This window comes from Kogia breviceps, chromosome 1, assembly GCF_026419965.1.
Source record: "Kogia breviceps isolate mKogBre1 chromosome 1, mKogBre1 haplotype 1, whole genome shotgun sequence".
Classification (NCBI taxonomy): Eukaryota; Metazoa; Chordata; class Mammalia; order Artiodactyla; family Physeteridae; genus Kogia; species Kogia breviceps.
The window spans coordinates 118081551-118106866 of record NC_081310.1 but is presented as its reverse complement, the minus strand read 5'-3'; the positions used below and the strand labels follow the sequence as shown (position 1 = coordinate 118106866).

Below are 25316 nucleotides of genomic sequence, written 5' to 3'. Positions count from 1 at the left end.
TGAAAATATCTTTTTCTGTCATTAAATATGATTGATAGTTTAGCTGTAGTCCAGAGGATGTATTTTTCTCTTAGGATTTTTTTTAGCATTGCCCCAGTGTCTTCTGGTATCTAATATTGTTTATGAGAAGTCTTAATGCCAGTGTAATTATTCTTCTTTTGTAAGTAACCTATTTTCTTTTCCTCTCTGGAAGCTTAATTTCATAATGATACATCTTTGGGCTTTTAATTCTTATTTTTAAATCCTTTTTGTTGTTTGGTGGGTACCTTAAACTGAAAGATTCTTGTCTCCTTTCATTTCTGGGAATTTTTCTTGCTTAGTTGCTTCAGTAATCTCTTCATTTTCACTATTATTTCTTTCTGAAACTACTGTCTGCTGAATAATAGATCCCTCAGTTTGATTATCCTCATATTTCTTATTATTGTTTTGCTTTCAGTTTTGGGACATTAACTTGACTTTTGTCTTCTGACAAAATCCTTAACATTTCAGCATTGCATATTTTGGTCTTTGTCAGGCGCTGTAGGCTGTTTTCACATATCTGGTGATTCTTGGTTGACCTGTTTGAATTTAGGAACACAACATTGGGCTTACTGGGCATTCTATTTATATTTCAGTGAGGCTTGTCAATAGATAGGTTTCACTTCAGAGTTAACAGGCATAGAAGTGGGCATTAAAGGATATGTCCAAATACCAGAGGATTATGTTAATTCTATTCATATGGTAAGTTCAATGTGTGTAGAGAAGAACATGCAGGACTTTTTTGGCTGAAAGTTTATCAGGATGCTTTTGGTTACAAGCAACAAAGTTGATTCAGACTGGTTCATAAAATAAAATGTTATCCTGTATTTCGAGAAGTTCAGAGGGGTTGACCCTAGGCACCATATAGTCAAATGGCTGAGTGCTATCATCAAGGAAACAGATCTTTTCCTTTTCTCTCCTCTGTCATTCTCTTTCCTAGGCTTTATATTTACAGTGGCTTCCATTATGGTTGCTGGATGGCTATAGCTGTTCTAGGTATCACATCTGGATCTGGTTATATCTAAAAGAAGAAGAGATTGTCCTTTACTTCTTTTTTAGGAGCCAGGAAGCTTCGCAGAATTCTTAGCAGATTTCCTCTCATATTGCTAGCCAGAATCGATCAGTTCATGCTCATTCCTAAATCATTCACTGGCAAGGGGAATGAGCTTAGTGTAATTTGCCAGAACTCATCAGGATTTACCTCTGGAGCTTGTGAATGAGGTTCCATATAGGGTAGGAGCAGATACCTAATAAAAATCAGAGTTCTTTCAGAGAAATTAAGATGAGAGATGGATGCTGGTGGGTCACCCACAGTCTTCTGCATGAGGGCAAATGCCTGACCAAATTTCTCCCACTAGGGTGGCATGTGACAGGTTTATGTGCAGATTTCACTTCATTTGCTCCCTTCTCAACCTTACTTCCTTTCTGTCCATTATCATCGTTCTAGCCTCTTTAGCTACCATTCCCTTCTTGTATAGTCTAGGCCTGTGGCTTTCTCTGCTTAGTTTCATTAGTCCACGACACTTTTAATCATTTTTCATCTTCCAGAAATGTGTTGCTCTTGTTCATTCACTAATGCATTTCCTTTGTTGCTTCATATTCATATTATATTTGAGCACATAAAAAAGCAGAAGGTAATATAATAAATTCCCATGTATTCAGTATCAACAGTTATCAATTCATAGCCAGTTCTGTTTCACCTATACTCCCATCCATTCTCCCACTATTCTCCCCCACCCCTATCATGTTAGTTTGAAGCCTTTTACTTCTCTTTTAACGTGGAAGGAGATCATGTAATTGCTCAGGGTGCCATCTTGAATTAAATCTAGTAGAATGCTTTGAGACTTAAAAATGACTCAGAGTAAAGAGACATACAGCTTTGAACTCTGAGTTGTATTTTCTGTTGCTAGACAACTAAATTTTATATATTCAAACACTACAATTGTGCCAAATCAAAGATACAGCTTATATATTATTGTGACATACTGAGAGAAGAAGGTAATCACATTCAGCATTACACTGTAGCGTGTTAAATGCTGATGATCGAAATCATTGAACCTTTTCAGCCCTCATCTTATTTAAAATTTGGTATTTTAGTAGACTTTTTGCCTTACTGCTGTTAATACTTTTTTTCCCCTCTTTGCTTCAAAACCAAATCAACTACAGATCAATGAATGAAATTAAAAATCTCCAGTACCTACCTCGGACCAGTGAACCCCGTGAAGTCCTCTTTGAAGATAGGACAAGAGCTCATGCTGATCATGTAGGTCAGGGGTTTGACTGGCAGAGTACGGCTGCTGTTGGGGTTTTGAAAGCTGTACAGTTTGGTGAATGGTAAGTTAATGGAACTCAACTGCAAGATTGGTTAATGTTGTCTTAAGAAAATGTGGACTCAATTTGAAAGGTTGGGGACAGTTTTTAAAAAATTATGGTAAAATGCACATAAAATTAAAATCTTAACTATTTTTAAGTGTACAGTTCAGTAATGTTAAGTATATTCATGTTGTTATGAAACAGATGTCTAGAACTTTCTCATCTTGCAAAACTGTAATTCTGTACCCATTAATCAATAACTCCCTTTTCTTCCCCAGTTCCTGTTAAACATCATTCTACTTTCTGTTTCTATGAATTTGACTACTTTAAATACCTCATATAAGTGGAATCAAACAGTTGTTGTCTTTTTGTGATTGACTTATTTCAGTTAGCATGATATCCTCAAGGTTCATCCATATTGTACCATGTGTCATAATTTCCTTACTTTTTAAGGCTGAATAGTATTCCATTATATGTATATGCCACATTTTGTTTGTCCATTTATCTGTCAGTGGACACTTGGGTTGCTTCCACCTTTTGGCTGCTATGAACAAATATCTCTTCATGTCCATGCTTTCATTCTTTTGGGTATATACCCAGAAGTGGAATTGCTAGATCATATGGTAATTTGTTTTTTAATTTTGGGAGGAACTGCTATACTGTTTTTCATAGAGGTTGCACCCTTTTACACTCAGTTGGGGCCCAGTTTAAACAAGGCTCAGAACATATTTAAAAACTGTATTTTATTTTGTTTTTTGTTTTTATGCCTTCAGGGCCTTCAGTATTACTGTAGAGTTTGATCTGATGTTAGAGTTTGATTGAATTATAGTTCAATCACAGGTTAAGTATTTCAAGTTAAAGGTCATTTAGCTTTTTTCCCCTCTCTACTTTGAAAGCTGGAAGGTGCGACAATTGTGTGGCTGAGATGTATTCTGTCCATTTCTTTCTATCCTGATAATGACGTTATAGGGTGGCATGGAGATGGTGGGGCAAAGTGGTTAGAAGATTCAAATGCATCTAGTTTAGAATAAAACTGTTTTTAGTCATCGATGTTTTAGATTTATAACAACTAATTTTAATTTTGAAAAAAAATGCTTTATTGGTGTTTTTTTTTTTTTTTTTTTAATTTGCTAAAGAAACAAATGTATACTTTGTCCTTTGGAGTTATGCATCTAATTCTTTGCTAGTATAGCAGTTCCAGGAACGGGAAGATTGAAATTTGTCATCATTTTCCATTATGAGATGCTTGTTTCTGAAGCTTAATTTTGTTAATCTTAGGAGTGACCAACCTCGCATAACCAAAGATGTGATTTGTTTTCATGCTGAGGATTTTACTGATGTTGTACAGAGACTTCAGTTGGACCTTCATGAACCTCCAGTTTCCCAGGTAATAACTTTTGCTTTTTTATTACTCTTTGAGTGAGATTTTGGAAATAAGTATCCATACCTATTTAATTTTGCATTTTATCTTATAGTTGGATACATGGGATGGTGAACTTAATTTTATTACTATTAAAGGCTGTTTGTGGAGGGTGTTGAAAATCATTAAAACTGAGCTTCCCAAGCAGAATGCTTAAGATCCTTCAGTCTTTGGGATGCCAGGTGGGCCTGGGATGGTCAGAGGGCCCAGGATAACTCAGTTCTGGCCATGAGCAGTCTCAGCTGTTAACCCCATTGCCCTGCGTGTCCTCACCTGCAGAAGATTGAAAGACACTGAAGGAGCAGACATGTTGCCCTTATGTGGGTCAAAGAATATTGATATTTAGTTGCATTTTGAAATACTTATTTAAATGATTCCCTAGGCCATCCTAATTTTAACCTGTACTTTGTTACTAGAAATGTAGTAAAATATGAGGAAAAATGTGTCTCAAGAATTGTAGGAAATTTTAGAAAGTTGTATATCATACAGTGTTGTTTAGCTTTAATTTGATCCTACTGTTTTCCTGGGCTAATTATAATATTTTATTGACTACATCTTTACATATTTTACTTTAAAATCTCATGCAACTTTTTTCCTGTCTTCAGTGTGTGCAGTGGGTGGATGAAGCGAAACTAAACCAAATGAGGCGGGAAGGCATTCGTTATGCTAGAATTCAGCTGTGTGACAATGATATCTACTTCATCCCTAGAAATGTCATTCATCAGTTCAAAACAGTGTCAGCAGTGTGCAGCTTAGCCTGGCATATAAGGCTTAAACAGTACCACCCTGTTGTGGAAGCCTCTCAAAACACAGAAAGCAGTTCTAACGTGGACTGTGATTTAACTGGAAAGAGAGAATTAGAAGTTGACTCCCAGTGTGTGAGAATAAAAACTGAATCTGAGGAAACATGCACAGAGATGCAACTTTTGACAACTGCTTCATCGTCCTTCCCACCTTCATCTGAACTTAATCTACAGCAAGATCAGATGACTCAGCCTATTCCAGTTTTAAAGGTGGAAAGTAGACTGGACTCTGACCAGCAACACAATCTACAGGAACATTCAAGCACTCCTGTGTGATATGTACATATTCAAACACGTTTTTTAACTTTTTTAAATTTTGATGTGAAGTTATAGTTTTATAACTGGCTTAAGTTAAGTTTTATTGGAGAAATCTTGCCTATAATTCTATAAAGAGAAATGACATTCCACAAATGTCAAGCATATCTTTTTTACACAGATTATGCAAAGTTAAGAGTTGTATCTTATCCCGTTAGTACAGTATGTAATAGTGGGTCTGCTGCTACTTTCTGTTTTAAGGTGTGAGGTAACAATTCAATCTCTTCTTCAAATCAAAATGAGAATTCTCTGGAATAACAGATTCTTATTTGGTAAATAATTCACTTCCTTTAATTTTATCTTGCCCTTGTCTCTTGCCATATTTGCTGTTTTTATGATAGAAGATCAGATTTATGGTTTATTACTTGTGCTTTTATGGCACAGATTCAATTTCTACAGTAAAAATGGCATAGGTTGCAGGAAAGAATTCCTGCATCTTGTACATGGGCAAGTCAGTTATTTAGTTCCAACCGTAAAGAACAGATAGTTTCTAAGGAATTCAGTGGCTCTCTGACTTCTTAACAAAAGAGAAAGCACAGCACTTTCTGATCCAAACTGTCTTTTTTTGTATCTGTTATTTAAAGCCCAGTGGATATTTCAATTAAAAATATCTAAAGATGAATAGTCCTTGGTCATTCATTCTCCATGGTTCATTAATCTCTTCTAGAATACATGGTAACTGTGGAAGATATTTTGGGTAAAATAGATAATGTTGACATGATACTCTGTTGTTCTGCTTCCTAGCATCCTCACATCCTGTGTGGATACTTTTGCTTCCTAAACTGATCACGAGTATCAAACTTAGAGAATGATACCTATCTTTCAGATGAGGCTGCCATATTTTGTGCATGAAACTTAGGAAAAACTATTTTTGTCACTTGGCATCAACCTCTTCATCATAAAGATCTGTTGAGATACTTCAGTTCACAGTTTCAACTGGTGAATACCTGGGTTTATTTATTATTACTCTCTGTTGCTACTGTCTAATAAAGAATATGGCACTAGACTTCATCCTAGAGTTTCAGGTAGCCTAATCCTTATTAGTGCCTGAGTATTTAACCATTTTTTTCGAACAGGCACAGTTCATATAGCTAGTGTAGTCTTAACTTTCTATTATTTTAGAATGTTAATGGGATACACATTTCACTTTCTCTTAGTTAATAATACAATAGGCCTTTTGTTTGTTAAAGGAAGAGTACTCCCCACACCTAAGACCAGATTCTTGTATCTACCTGGTTATAGTGCAATTTGGAGATTTTTTTTTTCCTGGAGGTTGAGATTTGGAATATTTACATTAACATAGGCAAAAAAAGATGCTGCTTTATTATGTCTGTCACCATGAAAACTTAGCTGCATCTTTTGAAATATCAAATATGAATTTTCTCTAAAATATTCTGAAATAGATTAAATCTTATATAAATATTACTTTGTGCAATATTGTTGTGTAGTTAAATGCATATTAGCAAAGTATAGAGGTCACTGTGTAAACCGATAGAAAAGTAACCATCAGCAAATACTGCAGTGATTAGTTAGAATCTGTATTATTCCTTATATATATGTATATGTATGTATTCTCTGTTAAAAAGGATGAAGACAAATAGAGAAACATTTCAATGTAAACCATTTATGAATTGGAAGTGATGTTGGTTTTAGTTATCTTTGTAAATAAGGTAATTAGAATGGTATGAACAGTAATGTGATTATTGCGGGGGTGTTTTAAAATCTTGGGTATAAATTTTAGGGTAAATTCTGGTTTATCAAGGCTAGTTTTTAAGGCACCTGCCTTTGAGGGTGTTTTTTGTTGTTTTGTTATTTTAGGGGGAAGGGGTTAATCACAAAGTATGTGGGTTTGGGTTATTTCTTATTTTTGTTTTTCTGTCCAGAAGAATTTCATAGAGCTTTACCAGGCTGTGCAAAGTAAAATTCTTCTCAGGCAACATTTGCTTTTTAAAATAATCATGAAGAAAAAGGTTGTTAAAGCAAACACTTAAAATTTTTTTCTTGTCTTCCAAGATCCGATCTCCCCATCTCCCACTTGCCATCCAGCAGATGCCATCTGTCATCTAAGCTGGTCATTGCTAATAAACAAGGAGACTGTCTCCTGACAGCCATCACTGTGTATAATCACTCAGGAACCAGCGGATCTGCAAAGACCTACAATCAAAAGCAAATCCCCATTTTCTTTTTATAAAACATTCTACCCTCAACTCCAATATAACATATTAAAAGAGTATAAAAATGTTTAAAATCATGTACTAATAAATTCATTGTATGTTAGAATTGCAATAGAACTGAGAGAGAAACATTTAGCTAGTAATGTATCTGGAAACTGAATGTCTTATGTGAGTATTAGATTTTAATAGCATGCTTTAAAGACTGATGAATATAAAAGCGCAAGTTTTGAGTTTCTTACTTCTTTAAAGCTGTATCCTAGTTTAGTGATACAAATGATAGCAACTTTTCTAAAATCATTAAATTATTTGGTTTGGTGGAGTGAGGCATGGAACAATCTGGCGTCTTCTGACTTGTAAAGTAGTGATGGCAGTGAAGTTGTAACTGAAATGTAAGCTGATCTTCCTTTTTTGGTATGTTACCTGTTGTGCCAGCTCTTTGAGATTACTTGCAGAATATGGCTATAAGTTTTAGTATTTTGTGGAGCAGAGGGATGTTTTTAAAATGTGCTTATGGAAAGGACCCAGTAAATGAGTAAACTTAGTAACTAGAATGATTTTATGGTATTCACTAATCAGGAGAAAAGTCTTCCCCCTGCCCCAGAAGTCATTCTATAATTACCAAGATACACTAGGAGTAGGATTATGATTCAAAGAAGTATCCCAAATTCATAGAGCAATAATAATAAAAACTACATATTTATTTCCCTTCCAAAGTTTTTAACTCTTTAAAAACGAATTCCTAGGCTTAATTGTACTTTTAATTTGCTAATTTAGTACTTAGAATTTGTTTCACTGGTACTTTATTATTTTGAATTTAAAGACTTTTGAAAGGTGCCCTTTCCCCGTAGAGATAGTTGGAATAAAAGTAGACTAATATTAATTAAAAGCTCTTGTAGGGGGAAAAAGGGGCTTATCATATAAAATTACTTACTAAACCTTAGGAAAAGGTGTCTTGCATCAGTCTTAATAGGCATAAAGTTCATGCTTAATGACTGGAGAAACTTTTGCTTATTGCCTTTCCCTCTATAAATATTGTCTAGAATGAAAGCTAATTTAGGAACAAGATACCAAAATTCAAAAAACCCCTTAGTGCATGTATTCTTGATTATTATTAGTTCATTATTAGATCATTTATTTTCATCTGTATTTTCCATTAAAAATTTATTTGCATTTATCTTTAGAATAATTGAGTTTGTGTCTTTCTGGTAAATGTTTTATCATTGCTACAAGTTTTTTAAAAAAACCTTTCACTAGTACATGCCAGAGGTTCATATTTCTGCTAAGTATTTTTTAAAAAACAGGTTGTAGCTATATTTATTGGTCATGCAGTAAGTAGAGGAAATGTATAAGACAGATGTTTTTCTTTAGCACAGAAGGGACCTATCCCCATCCTGAAAGTTTGTTGCTTTAAAAGCAAGTATCTCTCCATAAATATTATGGCCTTCCATTTTCTTCATACATCTTTTAGGATTCACTTGTGCATGTAGTTGAGACCACTGTCTCTTAATATAGCACTTTTCAATTCTCTCTAAAGAAATACTTATGTACTACTTCTTCTATCACATGTTGTAAATTTTCATGTAATAGTGTTTTCTGTGACTAAACTCCATTTTGATTGGCAGCTAAGACTTTTTTTCCTGTGGCTTTAATTTATCTAAGAGGTCTTTGCATATAGATGAAATGTATAATTTGCCTGGCGGACTATTTGCGTTTTGTGGCCTTAGTTTATTGACATTAATGAGTGTTTTAAAAAGGTTTTTAATGAATAGTCTTAAATCTAAATTTGTGTGAATAATAATCCTTTTAACACAGTGCTTTTTTGTAGCTGTCTAAGTGTGTTAAATTGTTAAGCTATTTCTTTGTAAAATAGGACAATGGAATGCATAGTTTTTTTTTTCCTGTAAAGTATTTTTTTAATAAACAAAGTCTGATTTGTCCTTTACTGATGTTTCATGACAAAATGAATAGCACATGTGAATTCTAGCTACTTGGAACCTGTTTTTAAAGTATTTGTCCCTCCCTTCTCTGTCCCCTATTATTTTGTACTATTAGAGATTACAAAATTAGAAAATCTTGACTTTCCTAAAGAAAGTTCATAGATACTGGGGGAAAATTTCATCCATATTGAGAGGCAGTTAGTTTGGGGGAAGAAGAAAAACCATGCTTGGCATTTGTGGCAGTTAACGCCTCTTGCTGCGTAAGTTGATTTATCCCTATGAGAATAATCTTAAATTTTTGTTCTGGGGATGTCGATATTTTTGAAAGTACATGCATGCAGTGTTAGTTAATGCAGGTGGTTTATAGACGTTTCAGATATCATTGATGTATTAAGTGACATAACTCACTGGATTTTTTCCTCATCAGTTTTTGTGTGAACTCTTTAATTGAGGTACCTGTCCTAAGCACTGATAGCTCTTGTTTATGATTAGGAAAGGAAGAGGGAGGGAACAATGTTTTTGAGTAACTGTTGAGGGCCGGGCACTTTTTATGAGGGTAGCTCATTTAATCCTCACAGCCTTGAGTAGGAAGGTAACAATACAATCTGCATAATACAGGTGAGAAAACAGGTTTGTTAGGTTGAATAAATTACCCGAAATCACATAGTGGGAGCAGGGATTTGAATGCAGTTCTGGGTTCAAAGCCCACGGTTTGCTCAGTGAGAGCCTTACCAGGAACTCCCCCCAAAGCCTCCTTGTGTGCTAAGCAATGAAGTAAAATGTTTAATTAGTGTTATTTACATCCTAAAGCAAATATTTAGATACACAAAAAATGACTTTTTTTCATTTTTCCAGTGTTGTTTTTGTATGTGTGTGTGTGTGTGTTTTAAAGTCAGCCATTTGTGTTGAAACCAAACAATTGTCATGTTCAGCTCTAAGAATGGGAAAAACTGGCAAGAAGCAAAAGCAGGAAGGAAACCACTGCCAATGTGTGGAATATAAAAATCAAGCCTGGGTGAAATAATTTTAAATTAGTTCTGTGGGAGTTACTTTTAGTCGATTTTCCTCACTGGCAAAACGGAAATAATAACTTCCACCTTATGTCGATTTGATAGATAATCAAAAATAATGATGTAAAACATTTAGAACTGCACTTAGGCTTTCTGCAGTGGTCTAATCATTATCTCATTAGCTTTAACTGACCCAAATGCTACAATGCTGGGCAAGCAAGGTCAATGGTTCAAGTGAGGTGAGAATGGCCGTTAGGGGTCAGTGTTCCATTAATGGCCAAAAACGTATATAGAGGAGGAAAGAGGCTTAAAACCTTCTTAGTGTATCTTTAAATATTCATTTGAGGTCGCAACCGTTCCTTTCTCCTGACCTCCATCAGCCTGCTTGAATTTTTAACCTAGAAACAGTTCTTCCCGCCGCTACCTTCCCCTACCCTAATTTTCGAAAGTGTCCTGGAACTGCCCCCCAAGCCTTGGCCCTCTTCTTCCTTTACCGTTGAGCACCCAGAAAGCTTAAGTCCCAGAGCTGCTGAGGGACGGGAGAGGAAAGGAATTAATAAGCCGCAGCCTGCCAGGACTTTCGTCCCAGCACAGCATAAATTCATGAAAACATTCGCTCATTCAGCAAAGGTTGAGAACCTGTGTGCCAGGCTCCTGCTGGCCCTAGTCTCTGACCTCACGGAGCCCCCAGCCCATTGAGGAAGACCGATAGGACATAATGAAGCACAAAGAAACAGAAAACACAAGGAAAGATAAGCGTTGCAAAGAAATGAACGGGGAACTATTGGAATATCTGGACCGACCTCCTTTAGATGAAGGGCTGGGAAAGTCATTTGTGAGAAAGTGACCTGAAAGGAGATCTGGGGGAGCTGCTCTTGGCCTTGATCTCCCTGTAGCTCCCCAGCCCCTTGGTCCTGAAGCCTGGCGGAGGCTCGGCGGGAAGGCCCCGGGCCGGGGGCGGAGCCAACTTCACAGCGAAACACGGAAAGCGGAAGCCGCGGCCCAGCTGCACCGTGCATCGTGGTCTGCGGAGCTGCTGTTTCCTAGCTCTCAGCCGGCTGAGTCACGGCCCTTCCAGGCCCGGCCTGGCGAGGACGCGCGCCCGCCGCCCCGAAGCAGCTGCCACCCGGGCCTTGGGACCTCTGCACTTGACTTTTTCCAGCGGCACAAAGCCTTTTGCTGTTGCCGTAGCGACTGGCAGCCTAGCTAAGACCGCCTTCACTTTCTATACCCCTCCTTTCCTAGCTCATTCTTTTCTTATTTTAGGGTCTGTCCGATGACCCTATAGGTCGGGCTTGGAGGGCGCCGGCTCTCTGGCAACAGACTGCCCTCCTCTGGGCGCTGGGCGGCCGGCTGCCTCCAAGGCTGGGGCGGCCTCCGCAGTCTCCATGGTAACGGCCCAGACGGCGTCTCCGCCTCGGGGGGAAGATGAGGCCTGCCTGGCCCGTCGCCACGCCCCCGGCCTCATGGCCGGGCCGGGGCCACTGAGGAGGAAGGTCCCGGCCGCCGGACTGCGGGCAAGCGGGTACCAGGTGAGAGCAGGACTCTGGGGAGCGGAGGAGGTGGGGTGCAGGTCAACTCCAGCGACCTCCCCTCCTCTCCCTCTTCCCTGCATCCCTGAACACACTCGCACAAAATATCGCAGAGAGGCTTCTCCGGTCGCCACTGCGCCAGAGTTTTTTTTGGTATGCTTTTGTTTTTGTTTTTTTCCTGGCAAACAGCCGGGGAACGAGACGGTCAGCAGCGCATCGAGAGGCTGAGAGAAGCGTGTTTTGAGTTCTACCCAAACTGGGAGAGTACCTTTCGGCAACTGGACTCACCGACTGGTTTTCCTTCATTTTCAGTGAAATCCCCTTCTCTGGCTGGAGACACAGATGGCCTCAAATGAGAGAGATGCTATATCGTGGTACCAAAAGAAGGTAATATCAATGTATTTTTATTTGTAAAGCATGCTTCCTGCAAAAAGGTCCCACAAAGAATACCTATCATGTTAGTTTTCCCTGAGCTTGGAAGTGCAGGTATTCTTACATGATATCTCTCAACATAAATGGAAAAACTGATGGACAAGGTCATTAGGTCTTCTGAACTCAGTTCCAGGAACCCCGAATAAGATTTTCAACCTCCCATCTCCAGGCTGCATTCACAGTGTCACAGCAATGCTTTGAGAGTTTGCTTCTGATCAAACTGCTGTTTTTTCAGGCATAAAACTTTTTATCTGCACGGCTCAAATTGGTACTGTAAACAATCTTAATGAACTGTCCATTACTTTTATTTCTCTCTAGTTTCCTACTGATGTTTTTCTTAAGTGGAAGTATCTTTTAAGGTGATATTTAATTTGAAATATTTTGGACATTGCTTTTCAACTTACTTTTAGATCCAGCTAACTTGAATTTTGAAGGAAATAGTCCTAGGAAGTAATAATTTATTCTAGCCTCAGAGAAGCACAGACATTTCCTAGGTATCATATGGATACTTAATAGTTTCATGACTTTTGTGAGACTTGACCCAAATAAAAGGATTTCCTTTGCATCACTTAAATAGCCTGCTTCTTATTTCAGATTGGAGCATATGATCAGCAGATATGGGAAAAATCAATCGAACAGACTCAGATTAAGGTAAATTGATTTCTTTGATTTTTTTCGCTTTGTTTTACTGCTTTAATATGAAGAATGGATTGTATTTACTTTTTAAAAATTCTGCACTTATCCACCAAGTATGGCGTTCTTTGTTCTTTGAAGTTTATAAGGAAAACAACACTGCAAATGGGATGATAAATGACAATTGACATTTGGCCTCTGTATCAGGGAAATAGAAAGGGGTGGTTGGTCTATGATGAATTTGAAATCAAATGTCCCATATAAATGAGGCTATGGCTTTTTAACTCTGGCTTTTTAACTCTTTTTTACTTTATCACAAAGTAAAAATTACTTTGTGATAAAGTAGTTAGAGTTAGTTGTGGTAACGCAGGCCCAGTATCGCCACAGCTTCAGGGTTTTCAAGAGAAGCTGTGAATATGCGTTTTTATGTGAAATATCCAGGTTTTTTAGAGCGTCTCCTCCTCCTCCTTCCCCCCTCTACTTCCTATTCTCCCCCTCCCTCTCCTCTCCCCTCCTCCCCTACCTCCTCTTCCTCTTTTTCTTCCCTGCAAGTCAAATAAAATCCATTTGTTGCCTGAATCTCTTTTTCAATTACTGGTTTAGAGTATGGGCCTAAGTATTTCAGGTTCTTAAACTTTTTTCTACACTGCTTTTGGAACTGAGCAGATTCTTGGAGTTATTTCATGCTAGCCAAGCAACCAAAAATTGATGTGTAATTCAGAATGCCAGTTTATTAATTTATAATAGGGGAGGGGAGGGTTAAATAATCTAATGTTCCAAAATCAGGGTTGTGGGATCTACATGTTTGGGGGTGTGTGTGCAAATTAGTCATGGAAAGGTTGCTTGGTAGCCAAATGTAATTGCCTAGTCTTGAGAGATGGGGAAAAGCCTAAAGACCATCCTGCCCTTACAGAATATCTCTCTATTGACATTAATACTTAGATCTACAGTTTCCAGGGTCTTACCTCCTTGGAAAGTACTGAATAATGGCTGGCAGATTTTTGTTTTTGGACCTTTCTTTTTTAAAGATTTTTCCATAGACCTTCTATTAACATTAAAAAAAATGTATATATGGGTGTAATACAACTTAATAGTTCTATTTATCTCCAAGTCAGATTGATTGGACTGGGATGTTTAAATCTCGGGTGAAATACTTTTAGGGCAAATTCTTTTTGTAAGCCACTCAATTAAAAAGTTGTTTGAACTGCATGGTACTTGGCTAACTTTTCATAATTTTGTACAGTCCTTGATGTTTTATATTAATAGGAGATGGGATTAGGATGAATAAATCCCCCAATTTTATTTTGTAACTCTCTAAATCCTGTCCTGTTATTCTTTTGTGAGCTCTGAAAAGTATGGGTAGGAAGTCTGATATAATGGAAAGAGCACAGAACTGGGAGTTGGATCTCCTTTTGTGACCTCTGTCTAGCCTTGTGATCTTGAACAAGCACTGTAGTTTGTCTGGGTTTTGGTTTATTTATCCTTAGAAGGATTTTACTTCCTGCTTTAGAATTTCATTACCTACCTCCTTCCCCTACCCAATTTAAATATTTCTTCAACTCTTTTTTCCATGCCATTTTATACATACCTTCCTTTTGGTACACCATCTCCTGTGTTATTTGTTAACCTGTGTGTTTTCATGGACCTCAAGGGCAGGCATTGCATTTGTATCCCACTGTTAGAACATTCTGAGTCATACTAGGAACTCAGTGTTTCTGTATTTGATTAAACTCCACCTATTATGAATATTTTTATTCATTGTTTTCTCAAAAGGTAATCTATCTAATACTTCCTTAATGTATACTTTTTAATTTAGCAGTGGAAAGAATAAAATTAAAGAGAACTCTAAAAATTTACTGAGTTACTCTAAAAGTTTACTGAGTTAATGTACCAAGGCCTCCCAGGTGCAAAGAATACAGTCAACAAGACACACATGGTTCTTGCCTTCATGAATTTTACAGTCTAATGGTAGTGAGAGAAAAGCCAAGTTATCTTTTTACATATGTTTAAGTCTTAGATGGAAGCTGACCAAAGTATAGGACACAAAGAAGTATTTAATGCAATTTAAAACATACTACACAAATATAAATTTTTTTGTAAACAAATTTAGAAAGAAAAAAAGGAAAGAAAATTTTAAAAACAAAAAAGAATAACAATATTAACATCAGATCACAATACAATAAAATTAGAAATTACATAATAAAAATATAATTCAAAATTATAAAAAATATAAATTTTAAAAATCTTAATTTGGATCATGAAAAGTGGTAGGAACTGTTCTACAAACATTTACTGAGCTACTATGTTTAAGGCTTTTGCTTGGTGCTGAGCACAGAAGTACAATGCTTGTATAAGGAAAGATAAGTAGCCCAATCCGGTTGGGGTATAAGGTAAGCAGATGAGATGATAGGTCATAAATCAGTGTAGAGCTAAGCTGACTGCTTTACTAAGAACTTTAGATACTGTACTATATAAAATGAAAACATTTGTATGGTTTTTAAGTAGAGGGGATACATCATATCTGTATTTTTGAAGGATAGAAATAAAAACATAGATATATCAAAATTTGTAGAATGCTTCCAAAATAATACTTGATGAAATTATATTGCTCTAAATGTCTATATTAACAAAAAATGTCTAGATTGATTAGGAAGAAAGCGTTATAATGATTCAAGTTAACATACAAAGAATCTGGGAAATAAAACAATAATAAGTCAAAGTAAAGAAGGGGAAGAAATATCAAAATAAAACTAAAACAGAGACTTCCCTAGTGGCACAGTGTTAATAACCCGCCTGCCCATGTGGGGGACACGGGTTCGATCCCTGGTCGGGGAAGATCCCACATGCTGCGGAACAATGAAGCCCATGCACCACAACTACTGAGCCTGCACTCTAGAGCCCGTGCCACAACTACTGAGCCCATGCACCGCAACTACTGAAGCCTGTGTGCTCTAGGGCCTGTGCTCCACAACAAGAGAAGCCACCGCAATGAGAAACCTGCACACTGCAAGGGAGAGTAGCCCCTGCTTGCTGCGACTAGAGAAAGCCTGCGCACAGCAATGAAGACCCAGCACAGCCACAAAAAACCCAAAAAACAAACCTAAAACAGTGTTCATGTATTCTTCATTTAACAAATATTTGTTGAGCACTTACCTACCATGTTTCAGGCAGTAGGATGGGCACTATATCTGTATAATGATGAGCAGAAACACTCAACATTTTCTGGAGCTTATGGTAAAGTGGGAGACAAACAATTAAAAAATTAATCCTACTAATGAATAAAAATTACTTTGTAATAAATGCTAAGAAGGAGAGCTACTATTTGCAAGCTATTATAACAGGGAAATGGACCTAGTCAAGGAGGTCAGAGAAGCCTTCCCTGAAGAATTGATGCTTCAGATGAGATCTGAAGGATGAATAGCAGTTAATTAGGTCAAGAACAAATATACTAATCTGACACAAACTCTTTCAGAAAGCAGAGGAGGAAGTATGCTTCCCAGCTCATTTTTTGAGACCAGTATTACCCTGATTCCAAAGCCAGACAAAGCACAAGAAAATTTGTCGTAACTATACTACAAAGCTACAGTAATCCAAACAGTATGGTATTGGCACAAAAACAGACACATAGATCAGTGGAACAGAATAGACCACCCAGAAATGGGCAGTGTATTATATGGACAATTAATCTACAACAAAGGAGGTGAGAATATACAGTGGGGAAAGGACAGCCTCTTCAGAAATGCTGTTGGGAAAGCTGGAAAACTTCATGCAAAAAAATCAAACTGGACTACTCTCACGTGATGCACAAAAATAAATTCAAAATAGATTAAAGATTTTAAACGTAAGACCTGAAGCTGTAAAACTTCTAGAAGAAAATATAGGTTGTACACTCTTTGACATTGGTCATAGCAGTATTTTTGGATATGTCTCTTCAGTCAAGGGAAACAAAAGTAAAAACAAACAAATAGGACCATGTCAGACTAAAAGACTTTTGCACAGCGAAGGAAACTATCAATAAAATGAAAAGACTACCTACTGAATGGGAGAAGATATTTGCAAATGGAATATCCAATAAGGGGTTAATATTAAAAATATACAAAAAATTCATACAACTCAACATCAAAAAACCAAACAACCCAATTAAAAAATGGGCAGAGGATCTGAATAGACATTTTTCCAAAGAAGACATACAGATGGCCAATGGGCACATGAAAAGATACTCAACATACTAATCATCAGGGAAATACAAATCCAAACCACAATGAAATATCACCTCACACCTGGCAGAACAAATTACAAGCATTGGTAAGAATGTGGAGAAAAGGGAACCCTTTTGCACTATTGGTGGGAATATAAATTGGTGCAGCCATTCTGGAAAACAGTATGAAGATTCCTCAAAAAATTAAAAATAGAACTACCACATGACCCAGCAATTCTACTGCTGGGTATTTATCTGAAGAAAACAAAGACACTAATTAGAAAAGATATATGCACCCCTATGTTCATTGCAGCATTATTTACAATAGGCAAGATATGGAAGCAACCTAAGTGCCCATCAACAGATGAATGGATAAAGAGGATGTGGTATCTATATACAATGGAATATTACTCAGCCATAAAAGCATGAAATCTTGTTGTTTGCAGCAAATGGATGGCCTTAGAGGATATTATTCTAAGTGAAATAAGTCAGACAGAGAAAGAAAAATACTGTATTATTTCACTTATATGTAGAATCTAAAAAGATGAACAAACATAACAAAACAGGAAGAGTTACAGATAGAACAAACAGGTGGTTGCCAGAGAGGAGTGGTGAGGGGAAGAAATAGGTGAGGGAGATTAAGAGGTACAAACTTTCAGTTGCAGAATAATGAGTCACCAGTATGAAATGTACAGTGTGGGGAGTATGGTCAGTAATTATGTAATATCTTTGCATAGACAGATTATATCTAGACATATTAGTGGTCATTTTGAAATGTATAGAAATATGGAATCACTATGTTGTATAACAGGAACTAACAGACTATTTTAGATCAATTGAATTTCAAAAACAAACTCATAGAAAAAGAGATCAGATTTATGGTTAGCAGTGGGGGGGAGGTTGGAGGGGGGGAATTGGATGAAGGCAGTCAGAAGGTACAAACTTCCAATTATAAGATAAATAAGTACAAGGACTGTAATGTACAACATGAATATAAATAATGCTGCTGCGTGTTATATATGAAAGTTGTTGAGAGTAAATCCTAAGAGTTCTTATCACAAGGAAAAGATTTTTTTTTCTATTTCTTTAATTTTGTATCTATGAGATGGTGGATGTTCACTAAACTTATTGTGGTAATCATTTCATAATGTATGTAAGTCAAATCATTATGCCATATACCTTAAGCTTATACAGTGCTATATGTCAATTATATCTCAATAAAACTGGAAGAAAAAAATCCTACCTGAGGCATACTATGGAGCTTTTAATAAACTATCATACTGATTTATTTTTAAAAAAAGAAAATTTGTCCTAAACATAAGTGTAAAAATCTTTAATAAAATATTAGCAAAACAAATTCAACAACATGTAAAATGGATTGTCTACCATGACCAAGTGGGATATCTTAGAAATATGTTGTTGGTTTAACGTTTGAAGATAAATTAATGTAATATATCATATTAATAAGGGATAAAATGCATGATCTTTTCAGTAGAGACAGGAAAAGCATTTGACAAAATTCAATGCCCATTACTGATAACTAGTAATTTCTTCAATCTGTCAAAGGATGTCTATTAGAAAACCTGTCATTGGGATTGACATATATACACTAATATGTATAAAATAGATAACTAATAAGAACCTGCTGTATAGCAAAAATATATATATAATAATAATAAATTATCATGTATTTAAAAAAACACAAAAAACCTACAGCTAACACTATAGTTAGGGATTAAAGACTGAATGCTTTATCCCTCAAATCAGGAACAAAGCAAGGATGTCTGCTCTCACCACATCCATTTAACATTGTATTAGGGATTCTAGCCAGTGTGGTTAAGGCAAGGAAAAAGAAATCAAAGGCATTGAGAAAAGAAAATGAAAATTCGTTTTATTCATGGTGACATGATCCCATATTTAGAAGTTCCCAAGGCATTACTAACAATAAATGAGTTTAGCAAGGCCTCTAGATTTAAGATCAATATACAAAAATTATTTGTATTTCTGTATACCAGCCATGAGTATTCCAAAAATGAAATTAAGAAAACAATTCATTCACAATACATCAAAAAGAGTAAAATACTTAGGAATGAGTTTAACATAGTATGTATAAGACCTGTATACTGGAAACTATGAACATTGCTAAGAGAAATTAAAGATCTGAAGAAATGGAGTAGCATTTCACGTTTGTGATCTGAAAGACTTAACATTGTTAAGATGGCAGTTCTCTCCAAGTGTATCTGTAGATTCACTATAATCCCTTTAAAGTTCCAGCAGACTTTTTTCTTTTGGTAGAAACTGATAAGCTAATTCTAAAGTTGATAAGGAATGTAAAGGACCTAGGATATTCAAAAGAAGTTTTAAAAGAATAGATTTAGAGGACTTACTGGATCTCACAATTTACTGTAAAGCTGTAAGTAATTCAGATAGTGTAGTATTGGCATGAGTAATAGATCAATGGAACAGAATAGAATATCTAGAAATAAATCCTTAGAGTTTTGAAAAATTGATTTTGACAAAGATGCCAAAATAATTCAATGAAGAAATGATAGTCTTGTCAACAAATGGTGCTGGAACAATTGGATATCTACATGTATAAAAATGAACTTTGATTCTTACCTCACACTGTACACAAAAATTACTTAAAAAGGATCATGGACTTAAGTGTAAGAACTGAAAGTCTAAGGTTTTCTAGAAGAAAACATAGAAGATCTTTGTTAGCCAGGACATGGAGGAACCAGAACTCTCATACACTGCTGGTGGGAATGGAAAATAGAAAAATTTAAATATATATACTTCTTATATGATCCAGCATTTCCACCCCTAGTTATCTACCTAAGAGAAATAAAAACATATGGGCACATGCAAATATTCATAGCAATACTATTCATAATTGCCAAAAACTAGAAAAAAAAATCCAAATGTCTATCACCTGGTGAGTAGGTAAACAAATGTGTTATATCCATACAATGGAACATGACTCAGCAATAAAAACGATTAATACATGCTACAACATGGATGAACCTCAAAAATGTTATGCTAAGTGAAAGGGACCAGATGCAAAAGACTGTATTCTGTGATCCAGTTTATATGAAATTTCTAGAAAAGGCAGGTTTATAGAAATAGAAAGCAAATCAGTGTTTGCCTATGGCTGGGGGATAGGAACAGAGATTTACTGCCATTCTTGTTTTTCAGGTGATGGAAATGTTCTAAAATTTGAATTTGATGATGGTTGCACACCTCTATAAGTTTATCAGAAATCAACCAAATTAACTATTAAGACTACACTAAAAATAAGTGAGTTTTACAGAGTATTAATTATACCTCAATATAGCTATTTTCTTAAATCACATCAATAGAAAAAAATAGGGGAAATAATAATGTAGTACACAACAAATTCGTATATATTCCCAATGAAAATTGTCTTATAAAATTTCTTAATTGATAAAATATATTAAATCTAAGGTCTAACATTATTTTCAGTAATGAAGCTCAACTTAGTCCCCCGCCACAAAAGAATAAAACAAGAATGGCCCCTATTACTATTATTTAACATGCTGTTTGAGATATATTTGCTAAGATGAGCAAAACATTCTAATTAATATTATCTTTGCTTTTAAAATATTTGTTCTTTTATTTTTCTAATTAATATTAGAATAACAGAAATCAGTGTTTGAAAATAATATGATTTTTACACCTAGGAAATTTTAAATGGCTAATCATAAACACAGAGGTGATTTCAGCTGTATTTGTAACCTTTTATCTCTTGAACTGGATAGTGAGTACATGACATATGAGACACCTCATTAAAGATGACAGTTGGAATATGTGTATTAATCTCCATCTGGTTTCTTCTGAAAATTCTCTAAAATTATAATAAATAAGAAAAAAAGTCAGCCTATAATAGGAGTGAAAGAATGGGAGAGAAGACTACTCTAAAAGAGAGCTGTTGGGCTTCTCTGGTGGCGCAGTGGTTGAGAATCCGCCTGCCGATGCAGGGGATACGGGTTCGTGCCCCGGTCCGGGAAGATCCCACATGCCGTGGAGCGGCTGGGCCTGTGAGCCATGGCTGCTGAGCCTGCGCGTCTGGAGCCTGTGCTCCGCAATGGGAGAGGCCACAACAGTGAGAGGCCCGTGTACCACACACAAAAAATAAATAAATTAATTAAAAATAATAATAATAAAAAAAATAAAAGAGCTGTTAACACAATTTTGAAAGTTGGAAAATGGATGTAAAGAAAGTAAAAATGTGTTATAGTAGGGGATGCCAATGGGAAACAAGTGAATTCCCTGTTTTAAAACACCTGTATTTAGTGGTTACCAGTGGGGAGAGGGAAGTGGGGAGGGACAATATAGTGGTAGGGAATTAAGAGGTGCAAACTATTATCTATAAAATAAGCTACAAGGATATATTGTACAACACAAGGAATATAGCCAATATTTTATAAATAACTAGAAATGGAGTATAACTTTTAAAAATTGTGAATCACTATATTGCACACCTGTAGCTTTTATAATATTGTACATCAACTATTCTAAAATTTTAAAAAGATGAAAGGAAAAAGACACCTGTATTTAATTTCTGAAAGACTCAGGAATTAGATGCATCAGGTATATCTGCAGGTATGAGGTAGAACTGGAAATAGGATTGTTTGAGCATATGTATAAGGGGCAATAGACCTACCCCCGGATCTTCCACCTTATTCCACACAGCCTCATAGTTACCTTATCTTCCTCTGACAGAAGATTGAAGTTTGCTCTCTGGAAAGGCTGAAACAGAGAAGTCCTGGATTCTGGAATACCATACACAAATGAGAATGGGGTGAAATACTGTACTCATAAAGGAGATTAAGTAAAAGTCTGGTGGCCAGGCTTATAATCTCTAAACAGAAGACTGGAATTTCTTTTTGCACAATCTGACTGAAAAGACCTAAGGATACTGGAAGTGAAATGACTGGCTACTCTCTACAACGAGGCCACTGTTCAACAAGCTTCCCCTACTGCACACTGAATGGGCATTCAGCATGTTAGTGCCTCACTCTTAAGTGTAAATGGATAATTGAAGATGCTCAAATATTTGAGACCTAAAGAAAAAGAAGGAAAGATTTTAACCAACGATACAGGAATTATAAGAATACTATTTTTAAAGATATAATTAATATATTTAAAGAACTGCATACTATTTTTTTTTAAAGTCTGTAGATGAAAAAGTAAGAGAACTGGAAAATAAAAATAACCAAAGTAAATTCAGTAGAAAAGTTGGAAGATAAAGTTGAGGCCATTTCCCAGAAAAATAGTATGAAAGAGCAAGGAAAAAAAAAAAGTGGAAAAGTGAGTGCAGTTCATGCAGGAAGCCTAAAATCCAACTAATAGGTGTTCCAGGAAACGGAAATATGTGGAGGAGAAGAAATTATCAAATAAATAATATTTTAAAATTTCCCAGAGCTGAAATACACACATTTACAGATCAAAAGGATCTTTTGAGTGATCAGCATGATTATGAAATTTCAGAACTAAATTTTAGAAAGATTCAGTTCAGTCTGCCTCTTGTGTTTCTCCTGTGAGTCTCCTTTATTCACACAAAACACCACTTCTGGTCACTAAATGTGTGGAGATTTTTCCCTACACCAGGCAATTCTCTGTGACACCAGCTGGGTATCCTACAATTCAACTCATTTCTGACACTGTGTACCTGGAGGTAGTGTCAGCTCACACAGGTTAAGGGCTTGGTCCCACAAGACTGATCCTACCCCACTTTGGATGCCAACTGCAAGAAGTAGGTCCTAGGTTACCCCCAACTTCTGTCCAATTTGGCTACAAGTCAGAAGTTCCCACAACGTTCTCCTCAGGTTTGATTAATTTCCTAGGGTGGTTCACAGAACTCAGGGAAACACTTCCTTAAACATTTACCAGTTTGTTAAGGAATATGATAAAGGATACAGATGAATAGCCAGATGAAGAGATACATAGGGTGAGGTCTGGCAGGGTCCAGAGCACAGGAGCTTCTGTCCCTGTGGAGTTTGGGGTATGTCACCCTACTGGAATGGATGCGTTCACCAAGCTGGAAGCTCTCTGAACTTCATGAAGGCTTCATCTAGTACGCATAATCAATCATTAACTCTGTTTTCAGCCCTTCTCCCTTTACAAGAGAATGGGGGAGAGGGAGGGCCTGAAAATTCCAAGCTTCTCATCATAGTTTGTTCCTTCTGTGACCAGCCCTCATCCAGGAGCCATCCAGGAGCCCACCTAGAGTTGCCTTATTAGAACAAAAGGCACTCTTGTCACCCAGGAAATTACAAGGGTTTGGGGAGCCCTGTGTCAGGAACTGGGGACAGAGACCAAAATAAGTTTCTTTTTACAAATCACAATATCACAAGAACATTTGAAATTAGAGTCTGGGTTAAGCAGGGAATAGAGAGAAGGATCAAAACAGATCTTATACAAGATTGGGAGTCAGAATGACATTGGGCCTCTCAGTAGCAACTTCTGGCTCATCTGGAAGTTAGAAGATGATGGAACCTTCAAAGTTCTCAGAGAAAATGGCTTTCAGTCTAAAACTTCATGCCCAGTCTAACTATTAACCAAGTATAAAGGCATCACATGAAGATATATTCAAACCATTAAAGTCTAAAAAGTGTGTCACTCATGTCTCCCCTCAGAGGAGGACATGTACTGTATATGAGTGAGTAAACCAAAAAAGAGGAATCCATAGTATCAGGAGACAGGATGACCGACACAGAGAGAGGTAAAAAGAATTCTGGATTCTTAAGAGATGTCCCAAGATGAAAGTTCATTTATTAGGCCTAGAAAATAACAAGACCAGAAATGAGCAGGAGGACAGGAAACTGTGGTATATAGACATCTTCAAGGAAGAAAAAAAAAGAAACCAGTGTTTGTTGTGTTTGAGCACACTGGGAACAGATTTGTAACACTTATAGGGAGTTTCAAAATGAATTAGTAATATATATGTAGAAAGTTAAGTGAATGAAAAAAAAATGAAGCTTGTCATATATGGCCTTTCTTATGTTGAGTTTCTTTCCCTCTATACTCACTTTGCTGAGTTTTTATCATAAATGGGTGTTGAATTTAGTCAAATGCTTTTTCTGAATTTATTGAGATAATAATATGATTTTTATCCTTCATCTGGATAATGTGGTGTATTCAATTGATTTGTGGATGTTGAACAGTCCTTACATCCCAACATAGGAGCACCTAAATATATAAAGTAAATATAAACAGACCTAAGGGGAGAAATAGAGAGCAATACAGTACTAGTAGGGGACTTCAGTATCCAACTTTCAACAATGGATAGATCATCCAGACAGAAAACCAATAAGGAAACGGTGGGCTTGAACTGCACTAGACTAAATGAACCTAACAGACATATACAGAACATTCCATCCATCAGCAGCACAATACACATTCTCCTCAAGTGCACATGAAACCTGCTTCAGGATAGATCATATGTTAGGCCATGAAACAAAGTCTTAACAAATTTAAGAAGATTGAATTTATATCAGATATCTTTTGACCACAGTGTTATTAAACTAGAAATCGATAACAGGAGGAAAACTGGAAAATTCAAAAATATGTGGAAATTAAACAATATAATCTTGAACAACCAGTGGGTCAAAGAATCAATTAAAAATTTTGAGACAAGTGAAAAGGAAAAATTTTATACACTTACAATGAACTGTCTGCAAAAGAAATTTAAAAAGCAGTTCCATTTACAATAGCATTGAAAAGAATAAAGTGCTTAGGAATAAATTAAACAAGGAGGTGAAAGATCTGTACACTGAAAAATATGGAACATTGATGAAAGAAATTGAAGAAGGCACAAATGAAAGATAGCTCATGTTCATGGATTGGAAGAATTCCTACTGTTAAAATGTAATGTACAACATGATAAATGTAATTAACACTGCTGTATATTATATATGAAAGTTGTTAAGAGAGTAAATCCTAAGAGTTCTCATCACAAGGAAAAACCTTTTTTTTCTATTTTGTTTATTTTGTATCTATGTGAGATATTGGATGTTCTCTAAACTTGTAATTATTTCATGATGTATGTAAGTCGAACACTGTGCTGTACACCTTAAACTTATACAGTGCTCTATGTCTTTATATTTCAATAAAACTGGAAGAGAAAACAAACAAAATCTATTATTTGGAAAAGGTAAAAAATATTTTAAAAATGTCCTTACTACCCAAAGCAATCTACAGATTCAAAGCAATCTCTATCAAAAGTCCAATGGCATTTTTAACTGATACAGAAAAAATAATCTTAAGATTCATATGGAACCACAAAGGGACCGCAGATAGCTAAAGCAATCTTGAACAAGAAGACCAAAGCTGGAGACATCTCATTTCACTTTCTGATTTCAAATTATATTACAAAGCTTTAGTAATAAAAACAGTATGGTACTGGCATAAAAGACACATAGAGCAGTGGGACAGAATAGAGAACCCAGAAGAAAACCCATGCACATAGGGTCAACTGGCCTTTGGCAAAGGCACCAAGAATACACAAT

At 36.1% G+C, this 25316-nt stretch overlaps 2 protein-coding genes across 9 annotated transcripts in view; both read left to right on the top strand.

Moving 5' to 3' along the window:
- The window catches only part of RSBN1 (round spermatid basic protein 1), a 43095-nt gene extending 34111 nt beyond the window's left edge, over positions 1-8984 (top strand). The window contains exons 5-8 of one of the 3 annotated variants that reach the window (XM_059060634.2): positions 2185-2352; positions 3610-3718; positions 4357-4833; positions 6883-8984. In XM_059060634.2, the coding sequence (XP_058916617.1) occupies positions 2185-2352; positions 3610-3718; positions 4357-4830 (751 nt within the window). In that variant the 3' untranslated portion in view covers positions 4831-4833; positions 6883-8984. Of the gene's footprint in view, positions 1-2184; positions 2353-3609; positions 3719-4356; positions 5492-6882 lie in introns of those variants that run through there. The other 2 variants (XM_067042166.1, XM_059060618.2) reach the window with 2 other exon arrangements.
- Positions 8985-10966: 1982 nt separating this feature from the next.
- The window catches only part of PHTF1 (putative homeodomain transcription factor 1), a 74447-nt gene continuing 60097 nt past the window's right edge, over positions 10967-25316 (top strand). For 4 of the 6 annotated variants that reach the window (XR_010842161.1, XR_010842163.1, XR_010842166.1 and 1 more), the window contains exons 1-3: positions 10983-11522; positions 11835-11909; positions 12549-12605. Coding sequence is in view for 2 of the 6 variants with exons in the window: in XM_059060654.2 (XP_058916637.1) it covers positions 11865-11909; positions 12549-12605 (102 nt within the window). In the remaining 4 variants the exon portion in view is untranslated. Of the gene's footprint in view, positions 11523-11834; positions 11910-12548; positions 12606-25316 lie in introns of all 6 variants that reach the window. The other 2 variants (XR_010842167.1, XM_059060681.2) reach the window with 2 other exon arrangements.